Source organism: Hydractinia symbiolongicarpus, chromosome 4 (genome assembly GCF_029227915.1).
Source record: "Hydractinia symbiolongicarpus strain clone_291-10 chromosome 4, HSymV2.1, whole genome shotgun sequence".
Taxonomy (NCBI): domain Eukaryota; kingdom Metazoa; phylum Cnidaria; class Hydrozoa; order Anthoathecata; family Hydractiniidae; genus Hydractinia; species Hydractinia symbiolongicarpus.
In genome coordinates this window covers 25944307-25966239 of record NC_079878.1, presented here as the reverse complement: position 1 = coordinate 25966239, position 21933 = coordinate 25944307, and the positions used below count along the sequence as shown (strand labels likewise).

Sequence of the window (21933 nt, the reverse complement as noted above, 5' to 3'; positions counted from 1 at the left end):
TCACCAAGACTGGAAGGCCTTTTAAATTGTACTTAATTTTTTTCAAAAAATAGCAAAGTTTTGAATCTGCGGCCACTATGGAGGAGCTTATTAGGGAGTTTCTTAAAATCAATAGTGGGGCTTTTTGTTTGTTTGTTTGTTTTTAGAAAATAGCACAACATTCCATACAAGTCCTTTAAAATGACAAAATATATATCTGACAGCAGTGGAAATTATCTAAAGCTCAAATCTTCAGAACAAGTCTAATTTTCAAAATGTTGGTTTTTTTTTTAGTTTACAATCCTTGCCATACAGTAGTAGTCGAAGGATTGTAAGCTAAAAAAGTGAAAAATAACTGAGAAATATTTCTTTCGCCTGATATCGAAGTAATTAACAGTAAACAAAATAAGCCAGTGTTAACCTAAATTTGGCTGAAATGTGGTGATTATTACAAAGAGGTTTTCTATTCGCGATAAAAACAAGCGAGGTGGAGGGTGATTACACAGGGAAAGTGCTTATTTAAGACCCACTGCACGTGAAACATTCTACACGATTTGTTTAATAAAAATATCAGTCTGGGAATAGGGTAAAAACAATGGTTAAATTGTTTGGAACAGTAGAAAACTAAAAATAATGACCAGGCATTTAAAAATTTTGTATTCGTCTTTAAAAGGTTCATTATATCATTTTAAACATATGAATGAAATATTACTAACGTAAAATGTTATATTGTTAATATGTGAAATTTGTATTGACAGAAAAAACAATCTCATTTTGACAATAAAGATCATATTGTAACAACGCAGCCATATTTATAACAGTTCAAAAGTTTTTGTCAACTTTAAACAAGAGGAGTTTAAATTGGATCAGAGAGATAGTTAATAACAGGTTTGATTTTATATTCAATCTTTACCACGGTTGGGTTTGTGCATTGCTGTTTCGTTTTTTTACACTTTCTTTATAAGAACCTAATTGTAATAATCTTGAGGCTGTGGTATTTGTCAGAAATTAAGCTAAAAACATATTAAGAACGCGCTCAGCCAAAATTTATTTTGTGTGAAAGTATAAAGTTATTAAGAAAGGATTATTTTCGAAAGGATTTATCTTTTTACTAGTACACACGTGTAAGATCGCTTTCATAACATATTTTACTTCTTCCGATCGTAAAAATATTCGTTATCTTTCGTAAATCTGACCTTTTTATAAGAATATCAACATTCTAACCAGGCTGATCATTATTCTCATTTCTCAATTGCTCCAAACAACAGACCTATTGTGTTAACGAAATCCAAGCCTGATATTTTTATGAGGAATATTCTTATAAAAAACGCGCACGTTGCTGGACATTCGATTGAGTTAAAATAACGAAACAAGCTGTTTTCACATTTTTTATTAAGAGTACTTTCATTTTTTTAAAACTATTTTTTAAAAAAGAAAGAAAACATTTTTCGTCAGTAAAATTAAATCAAGATTGCTGAAGGTTAGGAAAAGTTTGTATTTTTCATTTTGTAGATCGTATCTTCGAGCAGAATTTTGTTAAAACCTTTTTTTATATCTTTTCAGCTACCAATATGATTTATATTCTGTTACTTTTCTGTCTCCTTCAATCGACTGCAAAAGAGATTTCAAATGACCACTCTCGTAATCTAAAGGAATGGAGACAGCCATGGTTTTGTCATGACGTGGAATGTCGTCCCTACGTTGTTGTCAACAAGACAGACACATTTGAAACAAGATGCTACCCAGCAGCTTTATGGTGGATGGCTTTCAGAAATAACATACCTATTGGCGAACCAAATGGTTAGTGACGAATTAAGTTTCCACGTAACAACTTTCATCGGTAAATGTAAACGAGGAGTTGATTTTTGAAATGTTAAAAAATTATTGAACTTAACCTGACTAATTATGGCAAGTCCTATTGCATCTCTGTTTAAAGGGTAATTGCGGCATTTCTTCGAAATAGGTAAGCCAAGAAAGGTGTACAAATTTGCTACTGCATCAATTTTATCACTTTTTTGTAAAAGTTGCATAAAATCATGTTATTTCTTTGTAGACTTCGCACCATTATATAAAGTTATTCGGCAATACATCGACGGATACAACGTTAAGAAAATACACTACAATTTAACAGTACCTGTTCTCCTTCGTATTGATATAAACCAAACATACATCAGTTTGCACTCCCACGTGTGGGTCCCGCCTCGTATCCTTCCTCTATTATCCAAACCGTTAAATCCAAACTTTCATTTCGTCGAAACACGTGATTATTGTGTGTATGTACGTTCTTTCGGTGGCCGTATACATAGCTACAACAATGAGTTGAAAAAACAAGTAGCAGAACTGAAAAGTGATCTTGATAAAGCTGGACTGGATTATAAACGCAATTTCGTATGGTTTGCTGGATACGATGCGCCGTGGAGAGTGTATGGTAGACATAATGAAGTATGGCTTCGACTAAAACATGATAGTGAAGATTACATGAACCAAGTTTAGTTATGGTAGACTCAACGTCTCTAACCCTAACAAAACTACTATTTTTTAAAATACATTTTGAAGTCTTACACTATCATAAGTTCTCCGCTGTAAAATTGTGTTACTTTTTCCTTGTCTCCACTATAAAAGACCTCTACATTTGCTTTTTTCTTGTATATGCGTACTATGTTTGGAAGCTCCTTAGATGGATGGACTAGAAAAGTACCATGTTGTGAAGACAAAATTGCTGAAATCATGTAACCATAACTTGACCAAATTTGAAGAATTTCCAATGTTGTTCAATATGGTTGTATATACCATCATCTTTTTTAAAAAACATTAAAATTGCCCAAACGAGATATTACAAACAAAGCAAACTCGTCCCTAGGGTATCTTGTATCTGCGATATCGTCCCGATATAAAACAGAAGAAGCAATGTGCTTGGAATGAGGTTGCAAACAAGGTCATACTGTAATTCGTTAATATACTATGAACATAAACAAATAACGCTTTGGTAAATTTAGAAAACATTACCTCCTTAGACGAAATTTCAGGTACTTTTTACGCCCTCTAAAAAACGCCCACGACTTTTTAAAGGATGATATTTTTGGCGTTACTAATTATACCTACCACCCGTCTAAAATTTCTCATAGAATTCAAAGATGGCGTTAGTGTTGTCGTATCTGGCCTTAAAAACGCCCTGCTTTAGGAGTGTTCCTAAGTAATCACGTGACATAAATTAAAAATATTAAAATGGCAAAAATTTGAACATAATTTATTCATTTATGAAAAAAATTTGCAAAAATATACTTTGATACCAAGCGGGGGATTGTACATCACTTTTTAACGCCGTTGAAAAATGAAACTCACAATATCACAGGGATATTATTTCGAATCTATTTTACTATCCATAAAACATGCATCTTAAAAGACATTTAGGCAGTTCTTCCACTAAAACTGATGCAATATTTAAACATGTAACAGACACCTTTATAACAGACAATTCTTTTAGGCCCGGATCGTATGGGCTATAGAAGTTTTAAGTGGGCGTTCGCTTTACCTCTTCGAAATTTCATCACGCATAAAATTTTGCAGGCTTTTTTTTAGTTTCTCAGTGATGGTTGCGAAATCTGACCAGCGAAAATTTATTCATAATGTACAATGCTTGCTAAACCAATTCCAAGTATGTGAGATTGAGGCTTGGGAGGAAGGGGGAGGTATGTGAGACTGAGGGTTGGGGAGGAAGAGGGAGGTAGCTATGTGAGATTGAGGGTTGGGAGGTAGGACGAGGTATGTGAGATTGAGGGTTGGGGAGGTATGTGAGATTGAGGGTTGGGGAAGAAGGAGAAAGAAGGGATTGACAGATTTGGTGGCTGTAGTCAATTCTTTACTATCATATAATATGTACAACTTAGTTACAGTTTAATATACATGAAAATAATAAATAAAAATATTAAACTTTGCATAAAATAAAAAATTTATAAAAAGACGTTGTTAAACAGAAGTGAAAAAAAATAAAAAACTGTCAGTTTTAAGACATCTGGGAATGTCATAACACGCCGATGGCTTTAGTTTAAAATTTAGATAAAAAGTTAACGAAACAGAAGAAAAAAATAATAAATTCTAAAATGATTATAGATAAATTTCCTTGTTGAAGCCATCTTTTTTCATTTTTCTTTCCCGAGGTTTCTTCTCTTCATTCAGTTTTCGTTCTTCTTCAAGTATCGCGTCAAGCGAATTTTCTAAACTGTCCCATTCAAGCTGACGTATACTGTCGGTATCAAAATCCGTCTCATCGTCGTCACTAAAAACCGACTCGTCGGATGTTGAACCATTTGTCGGTTGCTTTAATATTATGTCGACATACGGGTCGTTTGTAATACTAACACGCTCCGATGGGTTTATAGTGAGTCGCATTGGAAGTTCACCTTCGTCCCAAAAGTATTCAGATGAAACTAATTTCTCGTGTTCTTCATGACCCTTCTTATGATAGTGATTTCCACGACTAAAAATTGAGCAGTATAGCAACCAGCTTATTTTGCTGATTTGGATGTTGTGTCCCCGATGTTTCTCAATTTCTTTTTTGTTTATGCTATTTTCAAAAACTTATCTCCAAACAGAGAGAGACTATTCAAATAGATGAACAGGATAGAGATGGAGTTTTACTTTGACAAGGAGAGTCATGGAAAACTTCAAATCTTCAAAAAAGTTTAAAAATTATTTCCTTGTCACTATAACATGCTGCTGCAATAATGCACACTAACCGCATTTGCTCCTCACATAGAAGTTGGTGTACTGATTATACTAAAGAAGACTTTTACACACCAACAGACACAAACACATAAGTGGATGAACTAAACTTACTATTTATACGTTCGGTAGCCATAACCAACCATAAACACAACCAACGCTGCACTAAACAAACAAGCTGTTATTAACCACACAACGTAAGGTTGGGTTGATGTGTTATCCTTGCTTGCCACGAGCTTCGACTTTGCTCGCACTATATGATTGCTGGAAACTGCATGCATAGCATTCACGTTATCGAGACCATTTAAAGGCAATACTACAATCCCACTAGTTGTTGATTTGAATGAAATGTTGAAGTCGTTCGACTTGATTAGGCCATTTCTTCCCAAGACACTAATCTACAAAGGAAGACATACCACTGTTAAAGAAAACAAAGGAGTTAGGGATACGATATAAACAATTTAGGGTGGATTAAGCAGGTGGGTTAATCGGAGTCAGTTTTAACGCCTCATAGAAACGTCGACGAGTGATTAGCGCGCCAAATTTCAACTCTAATTGTCGCGCGAGCTATATACATATTTATTATATTTAAACACGAGTTAGCATGAACACACTTTTGTGTCAAAATATGACTATATGTGTACAAAAGCTATTTATGTGATGTACGCAAAAGCTATCTTTATTTCAAAATGGCGGACAAAATAGTTTATTTCAACAGAAGAGGGTGATATTCTTTATATTGCTTCGCCTTCTTACTTTTCATTCGCCTCATAAAAAATCCTCAACTGAACGTCCTCCTTGATTGGACATATTTTATCCACCCAAAGAATTAAATCATCGGTAATTTGACATATGATAAAAACGTCGTAGATAAATACTTGATATTATCAACTCCGAGGTCAGAAATGAACACGAAAAAAAATTAACGCTACTAAACGCCAGATGGAAACCAAATTTTATTAACTTACCATCGCGATTCGAGTTGACTCTCCAACAATATATCCTGAGGAAGAATACTTAATATGTCTGAGCAATTCAGCATACTGGCTAACCATAGCCGAACCGTACACAACAAAACCCGTTTCCGTAGTAACCAATGTTAGACGATGTCTTTTTATATAAGCCTGTGCAATAAATACTTTTTCTTTTTTGCTCATCTGCGGTTTCACATTTACAACAAGTGAGTCGAGAACTTGTTCACAGCCAGTCATATAAATATTAATATCCCTACATAACTTGATGCCCTGTGTTGTAAGCGAAGTCCCATGTTCGTTGCAATCACCTTGGATAACAATACTAGGTTCTTTTCTTTGTATTTTAACACGCACTTTTTCTTTTGTAGTTTTCTTGGTAACCTGATTCGTCACCTCAACAGCGATGTGACGCTCGGCATGCACAGGATATTGCGCGTTGTTCATGTAAACAATATCACCAAGACTTTCAGAAAAATGTTTTTCTTCCGAATAGCCTTCAATCGTTAGACTGTTCACACCATTTGTAACTTTAATACCGCTGGGTAAGCGAGACGCGATTTGTAATTTTTCACGACAAGCCAAAAGGCAGGCCAATTTCTAAAAAAACAGACAGAAGTTATAGTGGATTTAACAAAGACGATCGTGGGTTTTCTCAAAAACAATCGTATGCCTACGCAATTCTCCAGCATATGGACCGGACTATAATATCAATTCAGTATAATATTCCAGCAATCCGGTCTAAGATATCAACTTACTTCTGTGTTGACGTCACTAGGTGTCAACATAAATCCACTGATCTTTCCATGGAAATAATCGCTATACTTCAACAAACTGCCCGCCCATCTGGCTCCGATTACAAATTTCGGCTGGATATGCTTCTCTGGTAGATGAAACTTTAACATCCCACTTACCGGAGATAAAATATTTCCGTCCACCGTTAACTAAAAACATGGAAATGTAACCATGTCAATGTGTGCACGGTAAACTTGCTTTCAATAAAATTATTTTGGTATCCCTAGCGGTTTTATAGTAACTATCGTTAGCCCGGGGAAAAATCCACGGGTTCGCCCGTCCTTTTTATACCGCATCAAGTGCGTCTCGCTGCTTGCGCAGCTAAGCTACCATTTTGCGTGACAGACAGACAGACGTATACGGGTATTATAATATAGATGACCGGTAATCAGTAATCACCGGAAGTTTTCAAGTGTTTTAAATTTAAAGAAACGGTAAAAACGAACGATACATTGTTTGGAGTCATTCTATTTATCACACAAACTTATATTAATTAAGTTATATCGTTATACCTGAACACTGCATTTTTGAAAGGAGAGTGATAAGAAATTCCATTCGATGTTATGCGAATGAAATCTCCATCTCTGTTTGATTTGACACTCTTCTCCTGTGAGTTGATCAACATGTGTATGATGAAAGCCAAAGTTGATATGTTTACCATCGTCTCGTCTGTAAAGAAAAAGTGGTTAGAGAAAAGTTGATAACGAAGTTAAACAAGTTTTTTTATGAATCCAAACAGAATTTGACACTGTTGTAAAATCAAAAGTCACAAAGACGAAGAATTGATTGCACGCAAATTCTGTAAAATACCGCAGGAGTTTCTTTCCGCAAAAAGGTTGAAGAAATTGGCAGTGGTACTTTACCTGGCTACATAGAAGCCAGTATATTCTTTTCGTGGTGTATCGCCGTCAGACCATGAGAATATGTACTGACGCTGAGCGTGAACTTCCACGAGAACCCATGCTGTGATGGTGTAACTTTGAAACCAAGATGTGGGCAGTCGCTTTGTTGGATATCGTACTGCAGTACCTCCGTCAAACACATAGTCGATTCCACCTAAACAGATCAAAAGTTGTATATGAAACGAAATATTGAGATTAGAGAAACAGAATCTTAAGTTTCTTTATCTCTCTGCATTAATAATACCCGTAGTCTGCGAGGATGCATGAAATAGCGATGTCCGGAAAATGTAGGACCGGCGAAAATCTGAGGACCGGCGAAAACCTGTGGACTGGCGAAAATCTGATGACCGGAGAACCTGTGGATTTTTTTTCACGAGCACACAAGGTTCTACATTAATAATACCCATATTTTGTCTGCCATAACAATAAAACTTATCGAAATTACAATGTCGAAAACAGCCAATTTGGAAACAAGTTAATCTATCTATCTATTTTTTTGGAGAAAAGGTGCAGTTGGTTGCTGTGGCACTTTTGTCCAAGGCAACCCGTGCAAGTGACACAAGGTTAGTTCGACGAAGAACACAGAAAACGATGAAAAAAAAATTATTTCCTCACCTCTCTCGGTTAGTTCGCTTGGTATATGTTTCACATAGACTTCTTGTGATAGAGAATATATTGGTAAAAGTTGTATTATCCTGTCGATACCACAATTTCGATACAAAGTGATAGCATCATGTGTGTCTCGACCACACCCTTTCTCAGTATAAAGAGTGCTAAATGAGGTTTTAATGGTAAGTTTCTCCTTTCGATCTGAACTTCGGAATAGTGTGGTTAAGTCGATTTTAGGTTTTAGATGTACCAACGAGCGACATTCGCGTAATGTTGGCTGGTTGCTCTCCACACTATAGCCTGAAATAAAATGAACAGATGTCATTTCATAATGGTAAAAATTCCGAGTTTAGTAAACGGATGGGGGTTTTGTTTGAATTTCTGTAACTCCAAATTGTTTTAACACATAATAAACGTGAAAGGCTTAGTGACGTAAATACTTGCAAGCACACGCAAAGAAACGAACACAAAAAAGGTCACTTAAAATTTTAAATATAATTGTTCATACGTAATAAACGGATTTTCCGATGTAAGTTCACACTGTGGTCCTAACATTTGGAGTGAGAAAGCTAAAATTATAAAACCATGCTGTTCAGTAGTGTTCAACCAACATTGCAGTGTCCTTAGTAACGTAATGCTCCTTTCTTCACTCCTTTAATTGTAAAACTGATCCCAAGACTGCTAAGAAATGGTCATGGCAAACTAAAAGACACACTGGTGACAATCTGGTTATCTGATTCAGACCAGATAAACAGACAAGATGGAGACAGAGTAGAGCAGAGCTTTATTAATCTCGAGTTCAAATAGATACATAAAAGGGATACATAACAAAAGGATAAAACATAAAATGTTTGGAGTGCGGTAGAAAATTCAAATAAAAATAGAAATTTAAATAAATATGTTTCGTATTGTTAACAAACGACCTTACCTGTTTTCAAAACACACGCGATAAGAATATAAACGAACATGTTAAACTTTTTTTTTGCCAGTACAAATTCAAACCACACTCCCTTATGAAAAAAATCCAAACTAAAAAATTTTCCTGAAAACATATCTCGTTCTCCATCGCACAAGTTTATGCTACACTTGTCAAATCAACGATTAAAGGTGCGAGGATAAAAACAACAGGGATGAAGGGAGGAAAGCCACCTGTCCCAGTGATAATATAAACAAAGAATTTTATATTATATTAATAAAAAATGTAAAGAATGCTGGAGTACGACGAAGAAAGAAATGTTGAAACAAGCACCTGCGACTTGATAAACATGTTAAAACAAACATGCAGCCAATTAAAAATTTATCAACCAGAATTTCATTTTCGTGTGAATCACAAAATGTAATTTTTACACAAGGAGCATTGTTCCTACACATTTCAAAAAATACGTATATAATGTCGAAATATAGTGCAAAAGCATTATTGATGTCCCACGCCCCTTTTTACTCTCCCTACCCAGTCAAAAGCAACAGCATTAAAGTCTCTACGTAAAGAAGAATTTAACCGTAACAACATCTATACTACAAATTTATGTAAGATAATTCCCGTGTGACGTCATTGGTTATTGTCTTATCAGCAGTAAGCTAAATGGGTTCTGACATCTGAGTAGTAGAAAAAATATGTTGGAGTTTGCTAAAGAGAGGTTATTTTCTGTGGAATGTTTCTCACTTTTGTTGGTTCGCACTTTACCCTTTACAAACTTTTTGGATTAATTTTATTTACAACGTAAACATTCCAGAGCTTCAACCACGGACTAAACCACACCCTCGGTAAACATTTCAGAGCTTCAACCACGGACTAAACCACACCCTCGGTTAACAAAATGTTCTTACCTTCTTGCCAATCCATTTTAACAGAAATCGGCAAAAGACAAAAATTAAACCAGACAAAAAACTGCAAATAAAGTTCTTGTTCCATTTTTAAAATTTCCAGTAACTTCTATTTACAGAACAAAATGAAGATAACGAGTTAACAAAAAAAACAATAACAAATTTGAAGATTGATTCTTCCATCCAAACAACACAACAACAGTACACATGAAAACTTGACATTAAACACTCAGTAGTCAGGTAATTTCATTCTCTACTGTGCTTTAATTTTAAACTATACAGTAATTAAAAACTTCCAACAATACACTTAATTGCTACCGCTTTATTTACTAATTAGATAGTTCAAAAAATTCTCCACATGATCAATGAGCTTTATCTTATAAATTTGAAAAACTGAAGATCTAACACACTCTTTTCTGTAGGAATTTTTTTTATTTTGAGCATTGTGACTTTTACAAAATTGATAGAACTATAAATAACTTCTAAATTTGATACTAATATAATTAAAAAAATAGTGCCCAATATGAAAAATGTGACGTTATTTTTAAAACATGGTTGAAGGAGGAAAAGACCAATTTCAATCTGATGATTGAGCATTGTTCTTAAAATTTTATACGCCTTGATGCTTTTTATAAAAAGAATGCTTACAAAAAATGTGTATACCAGAATATTTTCTCACCAAATTTCCAAAACCCTTAAAAAGAAACTTACAAAAGAAACAAAACCAGAATCAACAGAACTTAATACTAACTAAAGAACAACTCCATAAAACTTTACTAAATGCACAAAGTGAAATATGCAAGAGCTGTAACAATGTTGTAGCAGAATAAAAATTAAGATTAATCCTTAATAAGAAATAAACTAGCTACATAGTTTGAGCAAAAATCTCCTTCCACCATGTGGAGAGTTTAGAAAGCAGCTTTCTAGTATTTGCTGAAAAAAAAATGTTTGTTCAGTGGAGCATGCAGACAAAATTGAAAACTGATCACTTCTGTATTTTGCTGCATTGAAACCAAAACATACAAAGCAATTTTTTGTGCAGGCTAAAAATAGGTTTTTTGCCTGCAACAGTTGGAAAGTGAAATAAAAATCCTTTCAGTTCTAAAGAAAATATGTCGAATATGATAAGCCTTAGGGAGTTTGAAAAATTCTTAATAACAAAATATAGAAAAAACAGTTAAAATTTCAAAATAGTAAACAAATGTTGCATAACAAATCCACATACAAATTTTCTGCTCAATACATCTTTGTCACAACATTGACATTTAAAACCAAATTACTAATCTTCACACAAACAGACATTATTAATAACATCATGCAAATTCCTTTCACAAAATGAAATTCAATAAAAGCTGCAAATCCGATATTTTTTAACCAATCAAATACCAGCATTTAAATTTTTTAATTGCTTATTAAAGATCTGAGATAAAATTTGAAACTTCATGATTAAACTCCTGTACTTTTTAATGATTAAATTTTTTTATTCATTCTTATAAGTGAAATCGTGATACTAAGATGAGGATTTATGGGAATGCAGTGAATATTTTACTGCTGTATAATGTATTGGTGCATAAAAAATGTATCTGAATTAAATAAGAAGTTATTGTATACCTAATGAAACAAGATTAACTGCTTTATCAGTAGCCATGTTGACAGATATTAAAGATCAATGGGATTATTAAACATAATACATCCTTTTACATTTTAAACAGCAAACAAAGATTAAAAAATTAAACATCCAAAAGGGTATAAATAAACATAATCACTTAGCACATATAAATTTCAATAAACTAAAACCTTGTATTGTATTCACTTTACGTCACTGATGTTTAACAAGTCATTCATACGTTACTAGAATTTGTGTTTTTAGCGCCAAAAAATAATGCAATGCATTAACAATAAAGAGATAAACAAAAACTTAAAGCATAAAGCTGAAAAAAAACTTTGACGTCATATCACGCCATCTTACATTCACACCCAAAACACTTTTATAAAAGTTATATACTCTCTTTAGTAAACAGTAAATCAACATTTTGCTTCTGTAGAATCACAATATGCTCCTTTTAAAATTGATCGCACAGCAACATGATAGCTTAATTATTTGTGGCTCCTTATATAAACACTATTGTGGATGATCAAAGTTGATAAGAATAACACAAGAAAAGAAAGTAATTGACCACAAATATTTTAAGGGGCATTATAGAATACTATTTTACTCGCCTATGACATCATTGAGCAACAGTTCGGGTCATTAACGTAAACCTAAATGATAAGCCATATACTACGCCACACTAACTTTATCATGATGGAAAGAAAAAACAAAGATAAAACTTTAAAACAAACTACAACACTGAATCTATAGTTCTGATCTCAACCGTTTCAATTCATCATTCTCCCTGTTTAAAATTAATATTTATTTGTTCAAAGATGTATCCCTGCTGCTTTAACAACACCTAATTAAAAAAAGTGTTTCACATTGCAGGAAGAAACACTGAGCTGCAAATTTGTTTTCAAAACAAACACAAAATGATTATTACAAGAACAAAACAATCAACTGAAGCTATAAAATTGTGTAAAGTTACAATAAACCCCTTTAAGCATACTTGTCATGAATAACACACACAGTCCTTGATAAAAGTGCACTATCTGATACTTACAAAAGTGTCTTTTACTTTCATGTTAAATGCAAAAGTTTAAAAGGTAAAATAAAAAAGAGTGTAATTCTGAAAAGGAAGTAAGAAATCAAAAAAAAACATCCACCATTAACAAATAAATGCTTTTGAACATATACAATTGATGCACAAAAAAAAAACAATAATAGTCCCTAACATTATAATGTTAAAGTGTTAATAGAAAAAACACAGCATTACTGTTTCTACTATGTCAATTATTTTAATAAGATTGGTTTCTTTTATAGTGAGGCTAGGGAAAGTTGGTTAATCGTTTTATGAGAGCACACACACTCAGCTTTTCTGAGCATGTGTGTTGGTCATTTTTTCTATTTTTTATCATTTTTCATTCTTCTAATTAAATTTAACAATATTTTATTGAGCGCGTTTAACAATTTTGGCTCTATTGAAGCATCAGGCAGTCAAATTTTTTAGCTTATCATGAAAAACAGATAATTCACTTTCTTTAGGACTAATACACCGGCTCACAGTTTCAAAAAATTACTGCGCGCGCATATCACAACATTACGTAAAACATATGCGCGCGCAGAAAAGGCAGTAAAGTATCTTTCGCTCAGAAAAGTCAAAGGCAAAGAACGTTTTATTTCAGAACTTATACTTAGATTTTCAAGAAAATTTGGTTATAATGGATCCACCAAGTAAAAAAAGAAAACGATCAGTGACGTGTGCGGTTTTGAATTGTGCCAACAGCGAGTACAACCTTGAAGTTTGGAGAGATAACATCTGTGATGTTCACAATGTTACCAGACGTTCTGATGCATGCTCATGTAAAGAACCTTACAGGTGAGAAAATATTTTATACAAGATTAAGTGTTTATAGCCAGAAACTAGCAGTAACTAGCAAATACCAAAGGCAATAAAGGGTAGCTTTTAGGTCTTGCTAAAGGGCTAGCTAGCTAAGTATATATATATTTATATATATAGCTAGAGCTATATATATATACTATTTTTTTGTTTTTATTTTTAGCTTGTTCACCTTTCCTTCTAAAACCAAGAGAGATGATGCATATAATAAATGGAGGCAACTTATTAATCGTGCCAGCCCAAAAAATCCAGCAAAATTGATGACAGCTAGACCCAAACAACGGGTTTGTTCCAAACATTTTGTTGGAGGGGAACTATCATACGAGCATCCTTATCCAACTCTATGTCTTGGTTATGAATCAGCTTCAAGGACTGAGAAGTTTGTACCCTCTGCAACACGTCGACGAAAGTTGTCATACTCAACATCGTCATCAAAAAAACAAACATCTAAAACAGAGAAAGTGGATCCCAATATTGAAAGTCCTTGTATTAGTAGCATAGCATCAAACAGTAACATTAATATTGATATTCAAAGTCCTGGTACTAGCATTGAATCTTGTATTTCTTCACCATTACCAGAGTTATTGTCACCTAAAAGTACAGTATCATCTATGTTTTCACCCCCACAAGAGATGATTTCACCTAACCTTGTTTCACATCAAGATAATGCAGATTTTATAGTTTCGGATTCAACTAAGGAAAGAGAATTACTTTTAAATTCACTCTCTGAAAATATCTTGAAACTAAAGGCCAAAAACAAACTTTTAAAGAAAAAAATCAAGTCACTTACCACAACAAAAAATTTATTTAAAAATCAATTCAATAAACAATCTGCCACCCTTAATATGTTACATAAATCTGTTAACAATTGTTCATGCAAGTTACCTTTATATAAAAGTCTATTAAAATCAGATAAAAAATGTGACTTTTACACTGGTATTATAACTCTCAAATTATTTGAGCACCTACATGACATAATAACACCTTTGGTTCGCAGAAGATGGAGAGGTGTTAAAAAAACTTCAACTGGCATATTTCGTAATTTTAAAAAAATACCCAAGAGATTTGGCCCTGCTCGAAAGTTATGCAGCAAAGATGAATTTCTTTTATTTTTAATGAAACTGAGACTTGGTTTACTAAATGAAGATTTGGCAGACCGTTTTAGTATTTCAGAAGGTTTAGTCAGTGGTATTATAGCATCTTGGCTTAAAGCTTTTTCGTCTGTTTTATCCAATATGGTTGAGGTTCCGGAAAAAGGCAATATCACAGCAACTTTACCAGAAAGATTCAAATCAATGCCTGACATTCATTCTATTTTAGATGCTACTGAAGTTTTTATTGAAACACCTAAGAACTTGGACTTACAACGGAGTACTTGGAGTCAATATAAACATCATAATACTTTAAAAATATTAGTTTGTATTGCACCAAACTTATCGATCATTTTTTTATCAAAGGCTTATGGGGGAGCAATATCAGATAAAGAGGTTACAAACAAATGTGGTTATCTTGATCTTGTTCCTAGCTATTCTCAAATTATGTATGACAAGGGGTTTAATTTAACAAAGGACTGTGAAAGTCGTTTTATCTCAATTGCAGTACCTCCTGGTAAAAGAGGAAGTGCCCAAATGACTCCTGCGGAAATACGAAAAACAAAACGGATTGCAAATTTAAGAATCCTGGTTGAACAGGTTATTAGAAGACTCAAGTCATTTCGTATCTTAGGTTCAGAGTACCCAATCAGTATGATTAAACTGTTCGATGATGTTGTTATTGTGTGTGGAGCGTTATGTAACCTTAGAAAATCTAATATCTGATTTATATATGAATATATTATATATATATTTTTATAAGGTAATATTTTTTATATATTTACACTTCTATTAAAAAATTATATTATTACTTGTGTACATTTAATACATAGGAAAGAATCAGAGTCCAATGGAATATCTTCTTCAGTCCTTATCTTAACACAACTAAAGTGAAACCAACCATTACACAAGTAACACATTACACTGTTTTCATCAAATGAATTTGGAATATCTGCAATGCTCTTTGTACAAATGCTACAAACATATGTCTTTTTTAGCTTGGCGTTTTTGTTTAATTTTCTTTGTTTTTCCTTTATCATTTGTCTTTTTGAGTATATCCACTGGGCTTTGATTGTTTATGTCATGTGTGTTTTCTTTGTTGTTTTCAGTGTGTGTTGGATATATTTTCTGTATTTTTTTATTATTTGGTGAGCCACTGTCAGTGTCACAACAGTTTTCGTATATTAGTGCTGGTGCAAAATGCTTGTACCAAAATAAATTTAAGCTTTGTATAATATTGTCGAAAAATTCTTGTTCAAACAAAATTTTTTCTATATAATGGCCATGATGTGTGAAGACAAAGTACCAACAATGACTAAAACTTGCAATTCCGAGTTGACCTTGTATTTGATAATAGTGACTATGGTTTTTTTTTAAAGAAATGTTTCCATCTTGGTTTTCAAGCTGTTGAAGGTTTAAGACTGAAGGCTTATCATCTCTGATAGTGTAGGGGCACTTGATTTCTACCAAACCCTTTCCACAACAATTACATTTAATTTTTAAATCAGGCGAAGCAGATATATATGGGTAATCTTTAAATACTATTGACCCCACATCCGAAAATAAAACATTTTTATGACCACGTTCCTTTAAAACTTTAACAACAGCAGCTTTTGCATGTGGCTCGGTCGCTGTACCGTGACGTGTCGCAAATGTTTCAAAGGGTTTAGCACATAAAAGAGAGTTGACTATGTTTGTTGAAGATTCATTCTCATTGTTTTCCAATGTTTTCACTCGAGAGCAGATTTTTTTTAAAGTTTGAAGCAGTCAGCCTGCCTTCCCTTTGATTATACCATTCAGTAGACTGCGACTGTGTCCTTGTGTTAATTTCAATAGCTTTTATTTGTGTATTTTCTATGTTAATAGACTTTGTAAATATTTGAAAATTTTCCTCGCTTGTTTTATTGTGATCGATTTTAAACTTTTTTGCTATTTGCTTTATTCCAAGAGGCATGTCTTCTGCCTGTTCAACTATATTTTTTCGCTTAGTAGTGCCTGTTAATAGCTCAACAAAGCAACTATTTGGAGCAAGTGTTTTTAACCTTTCAAAAAGCTTGGCTCTGACATGCCTCGGATCTGTGGAAATAGAGTCAGTAGAAAAGGATTTGTATGCCTCATTAGTAATGTGTACATCACGTTCTGTTGATTTATTTCCTTTTCTATAATGATGTTTGTGAAAGGTCATGTCACATATTGGTCCATTAATTACAGTGGTTTTAGTCCCTGTGGGAACATTCCATTTATCAAGTAAACTAGTTGAGCCAGGTTTTGTAGCTCCAGTAGATACAGCAGCCTCTATTCGGAACAACATAGCAATCACATGGTTGCACCCTCCCAATAATCCAGCCACACACGTACAATGAGCTGATTTTATTCTGCCCCCTGGTCTTGCTCCATCTTTTTCAATAATTGCCCATACATGATACGGTTTGTTATGGATACTCTGGGAAGGAGTAACACGACACCTTAAGACACAATATTTAGATTCTTCACAAATGTCATTATAGAAAATTTCTTTAACAAAGTTGCAACGGAAATATCTGTAGGATTTTCCTTCCTTGTACTCCGACTCCAATCTTCTTATCAAGCTATCTGTTTTTTGTAAAATTTTTAAATAACTCTCGATATTTGTGTAATAAACTGATGGCCATTTTCGTAAACCACTGCCTTTTTGTTTTGCCAACCAACCGTTTGTGATATCTAACGGATCGGGTATGTGTTCCTCTTCGACAACTAACTTTTTTTGATACTCAGCTAGAAGTAGTCTTTCACGTCTTTCAACATCTCTATCTATGGGAATATTTTCTTCGTAGGCTGAAAAAAGCTCTGGAAAAAAATATTTTTATTTAAAAAACAAGATATTCACCACTCAAGCTATTCAACACTTGACTAAAGAACAAACCTGCACACCAAAGTTTCAAAATCTCCCTCAGTTGACTTGGAACGAAGATTTAAATAAGTTTTTAGTGCATTTTCACTCCACATTTTAAAATCTTGCAACGTATTTTCCTTATAAAGGGATGCTTCTAAGTTCGATGACATAATTAAATTAACTGTATATTTGTTTTCCACTGATAAAAATCGAAAGAGAAAGTAATCGCAAAAAAAACCACGTGCGCTACTTTAGACAGCGTGTTTACGAGTTTATAAATAGATATCTACTTTGCTTCTCTTGATCTGGTATTTACACTGCTTTCTCAGTTTTAAAACAAAGATGGAAAACGATACAGCGATCTTTGGTTTCTCTTGCGCTGCATGCGCCTTATTTTTGTTATACATAGATGAATTATAGCTGAAAAAGGTATTATTACATCTAGGTAGAGGCATTATTATTTGTTTTTTATCATATCAAAGCTTAGTTGGGTGATTTTTATGATTTCCAAGGCAAAAACAAGCTAGGGACTCGTATTTCTACGTTGTTTGTTTACATTCTTTACTGCCTTTTCTGCGCACGCATGTGTATTACGTAATGTTATGATATGCGCGCCCAGTATTTTTTTGAAACTGTGAGCCCGTGTATTATAAACAAATTAATATTTTCAAATAAAAAACAACAATTTTTATTATAACTGCCTTGCTAAACTTACAATTCCTGCATTGAGACAACGAACTTCATACAAAATTGCAAGGAGGGATTGTAAAAAAGAATTGTCATATTGGTATGATTTATCATAAGTTTTCATGCACTCTGATTAACCTATCTACATAAAATCTATTTGCAGTTTTTTTATTTTCTACTGACAAAAATATGCAATTTCAACTTATTTCTTAATCCAACAGTGTAAAAGCTATTTTTTTTCCTAATTGGTTCAATTTAGTTCTTGTTTTCTTGAAAAACAAGAACTTGTCTGGGAATTAAATAATTATGTACTAATGTAAAGTATATATATTATTGCTCTGTTGACCAGTTCTCACACTTATTCTTCAAAAATATTGTCATATTTTTTTGCAGTTCTTTTTAGTTTTAGCGAAAAATGTAACGTGAACATAAAAAAGTAAAAAAGATTTCCAATATTTTTCTTTGTACTGTGCGATAATTACTACTTATACAAATTGTGGTGAAACCAAAAATTAAAAAAAAAGATGACAGGGGGTACAGACATAATAATAATAATAATAATTTTGATTTAGTAAGTACCACATAAGGTAAAATAACATTGTGGCTGAAACATGATTAAATGAAACTGTAAAAGATAAGAAAAAAAACCCATTTTTCTTTGTTGAAAAATTAATTCAATCAACAATTATAGCTAAGTTGATTGACCTACTGAAATATCCTCTTAATAAACACTTAAAAAAAAAAGAATTTTGATGGTGTCCACATTCTGACCCAACTTAGAACATGGCCCGTCTTAAGACATCTTTGGACACGGTGGCCCATCTTTTGACATGCTGCCCTGTCAATTGACGGGCCAGGACCAACTTGCGAAATGGCTTTAAAAAATGTTTGCATACTTCAAGACGTTGTATTTAAAGTAAACTAACTCCAATAAAGTAAAAAAACTGCTGCAACTTTTACTGGGGTATTGTTGTATAGGGCTAGCTGAGATTAAATCAGGTTATGCATTTCAAGATTGTTGTGGGTAGCAAAAAAACTACTTGGCAACTCTTGGTGCAAGACCATATCTGCAAATGCATTTTAAAAAGCAGTTAGAGACTTTTTTGTTGAATGATTGGAGATGTTTGTGTGCATAATCACTCGCTACATAATTATGACTCAGATATCAAAATATAACATTTAGCTCAGTGTAATTTCATATTATATATATTCACAGGTAGTTAGCTATAGCTAAGCTGTTGTTTAAGCTATTTTGATGTTTAATTTTCAATATAATCTTTGATGGAATTATTGCAACGTGACCTATTACGTAACTTATGAGCGAAAATCGTTTTGACTGGGGCATCCAGGATTGAAACATTTTGTTATATATTCAAGAAACAGAAAGATTATGATTATGATTTAAAGAAATATTACAAGTTAATTTATATTTTATGTGATCAGTATCAACAGTTTCAAGCGGAGTCCTTAAGCTCCCATTTGAGCTACAGAAATTTTTTTTGAAACTCTTGTCCAACTGGACAACAGCATTATGTGGGGATCAAACCCACAACCACTTGGAAAAGAGTTGTACGCTCTATCGACTGTGCTAGTAATATTTGTGAATTTATGTCTGTGTTTTTTCAATTTTTAAGGTAAAAAAATATGACATTGTATTTCTGTTGCTCATTACTTTAGCTATATTTGTAATAGATTATACTTAGAGAATTCATGATTTATTTTCCTCCGTATATTTTTTGTTTTCTTTTGTCCTCTCCTATAGACACTGCATTTGTCAACAGTTGGGCCAGACCTGTCTTAAATTTTTTTTAAACTTGAAACAGTGTGTTTTCCATCAAGGCTTAACTTTAGTCTGAGAGTCTCAAACTGACCCATGTTGTGGTGTGTGTCAAGTGCTAATGCTCAATCAACACAACATCCTTCCCTTCTGTCAACCAGCGAAACCGCTAACCCACCTCATATCACTTCCACATCAACAAATAACAAACAACCAGATCCCAAAGAGGTACTGAACTCCTTCTCAAATATTAACATACAAGGAAGGAAACCAAAAAATGTTCAATCTAAAGTTTCATATATCTCTGACATAATTCATACCAAGAAGCAACTCTTTATTGGTCTTACAGAAACCTGGTTACACAACCATACAGATGTCGAACTACACATAAATGGTAAACAAAATCTTTAGAACAGATAGCACTCATAGAAAGACATCCCAACATGGATAGTACTCAGGTGGTGTAGCCATGTATGTTCGAAACAACCTAGCAGTCACCTTCAAACCAGTCCTAAACTACTCAGACAATGCAATACAGATCATCGTTATCTTCTCAGAGCATACCACCAACCAGATGACCACCAAAACAACAGATCAACATCAGAAAACTACTCACAAGCAATAAATGAGCTACATGAAGTACTGAACATCTCCCTATCTCCAGACATATTCATAATGGGTGACTTCAACCTACCTCACACCAACTGGCCGGATTACACCCCAAACCAAAATAGTAGCAGAGGTGAAAAATAAATGATCACCATCACAAACAACCTACTACTTGAACTCAGTCTCCCCAAATCATCCGCAAACCTACACACATAGCCGGAAACATACTTGACCTTGTATTCACCAACAACATCAACATCATTCATGATATCTCATTTATACCTAAGCTCAGATCATTATCACACCACTGCTTCCTAGATATATCAACATCTTATGTACCCTCACATATCCCATAACAGACAATTCCTAGAGTCTTCTCATTCCCTTTCAATCTTCTAAATTACCAGAATGAAAGTGTAAACTGGACTTGCATAACGCAAAACCTCCATGCAGTCAACTGGGAGAGGGAATTCCAAGATCTTGATGTACCAGACATGCTAAAGAAAGTTTACAACACCTGCACCAAGGCATCAGAAACACATGTCTCATCAAGAAAGATAGAACAAACCAACAGAAATAAAATTCCAAGAGAGAGAATGGCACTCATGAGAAGACGAACCAGGATAAACAAACAACTAGTATGCGTTACATGGCCATCACGTACTGATAGGCTCCAGGCAAAACTCATTCAGATTGAAAAGTCACTACAACTCTCATATAGAAACTCAACCATCATGCAAGAAGAGAAAGCCAAAGAATCAATAAAGCAGTCACCACTTTTGCACCACAAAATTCATCTCTGGGGTACCACAAGGAAGTGTGCTTGGACCTGGATATTGATCTTTCTGTAAAGGACGCATCACTCTCAAGCTTTGCAGATGATACAAGACTTACAATGAAGGTTAGCTCTGAAAGTGACATTGAAAAAATGCAAGCAGACCTAAACTCAGTCTACGAATGGAGTAAACAAAACAACATGATGTTCAACAATACAAAGTTTGAACTCCTGCAGTACGGAAAAGACCTAGATCTGAAGTCAAAGTCAAAGTATACAAAGCAACAGCATCAACACAAATCCAACCAAAAACACAAACCAAAGATCTTGGAGTACTAATGACAGATGATGCTACCTTCAAATCGCATATAAATAAAATCGTAGAAAATACAAAACAATTTTCAAGCTGGATTCTTCAAGTCGATCAACAGAAGTTCTCCTACCACTATTGAAATCCCTTGTCATCCCTAGACTCGAGTACTCCTCTCAACTCTGGTCTCCTGCTAGTAAATGACAAATCAAGGTACTAGAAGCTCTGCAATGGAGTTACCTGAAAAAGATCAACTGTGTACATAGAATGACTTACAACAACACACTTAAACAGCTCAAATTGTACGACGGGAACGCTATTAAGCCATATACAGTTGGAAAATAGCTGAAGGCATTGTCCCAAACCTTCACCCACCCATGCAAACCCATGCAACACAAAGAAAAGGGCGTCTCTTGCAACTACCACCGGTGCTGAACAATTCCACAAGCTTCGCTAAACTACACAACAGCTCCCGTTATCAAGCTCCAAGAACCTTCAACGCCCTGCTAAAGTCTC

The 21933-nt window shown here is 33.9% G+C and overlaps 2 protein-coding genes across 4 annotated transcripts; one reads left to right on the top strand and one right to left on the bottom strand.

The window, feature by feature from the left end:
• Positions 1–717: 717 nt before the first annotated feature.
• Positions 718–2608, top strand: LOC130642071 (heme-binding protein 2-like). 2 transcript variants are annotated; one of them, XM_057449142.1, is made up of 3 exons: positions 718–867; positions 1543–1779; positions 2033–2608. In XM_057449142.1, the coding sequence occupies exons 2-3, from the start codon at positions 1551–1553 to the stop codon at positions 2470–2472; spliced, it is 669 nt and encodes a 222-aa protein (XP_057305125.1). In that variant the 5' UTR covers positions 718–867; positions 1543–1550; the 3' UTR covers positions 2473–2608. The 2 variants fall into 2 exon arrangements, with proteins under 2 accessions (XP_057305125.1, XP_057305126.1); XM_057449143.1 differs by lacking the exon at positions 718–867 and adding an exon at positions 1336–1459.
• A 1208-nt stretch (positions 2609–3816) lies between these two features.
• Positions 3817–9999, bottom strand: LOC130642068 (calsyntenin-2-like). Of its 2 annotated transcripts, none has more exons than XM_057449139.1 (8): positions 9806–9999; positions 7985–8278; positions 7331–7523; positions 6980–7136; positions 6431–6616; positions 5670–6272; positions 4816–5099; positions 3817–4456 (listed from the first exon to the last, which is right to left on the bottom strand). In XM_057449139.1, the coding sequence occupies exons 1-8, from the start codon at positions 9888–9890 to the stop codon at positions 4084–4086; spliced, it is 2175 nt and encodes a 724-aa protein (XP_057305122.1). In that variant the 5' UTR covers positions 9891–9999; the 3' UTR covers positions 3817–4083. The 2 variants fall into 2 exon arrangements, with proteins under 2 accessions (XP_057305122.1, XP_057305121.1); XM_057449138.1 differs by lacking the exon at positions 9806–9999 and adding an exon at positions 8907–9342.
• Positions 10000–21933: the final 11934 nt, after the last annotated feature.

Coding starts and splice junctions, on each gene's coding strand:
- LOC130642071 (XM_057449142.1), top strand. CDS start 1,551: ATGATTTATATTCTGTTACTTTTCTGTCTCCTTCAATCGACTGCAAAA. Junction 1,780..2,032: donor ACCTATTGGCGAACCAAATG/GTTAGTGACGAA, acceptor ATTTCTTTGTAG/ACTTCGCACCATTATATAAA.
- LOC130642068 (XM_057449138.1), bottom strand. CDS start 9,030: ATGTTTTCAGGAAAATTTTTTAGTTTGGATTTTTTTCATAAGGGAGTG. Junction 7,137..7,330: donor ACTGGCTTCTATGTAGCCAG/GTAAAGTACCAC, acceptor TTTTCTTTACAG/ACGAGACGATGGTAAACATA. Junction 4,457..4,815: donor GGCTACCGAACGTATAAATA/GTAAGTTTAGTT, acceptor CTCAATTTTTAG/TCGTGGAAATCACTATCATA.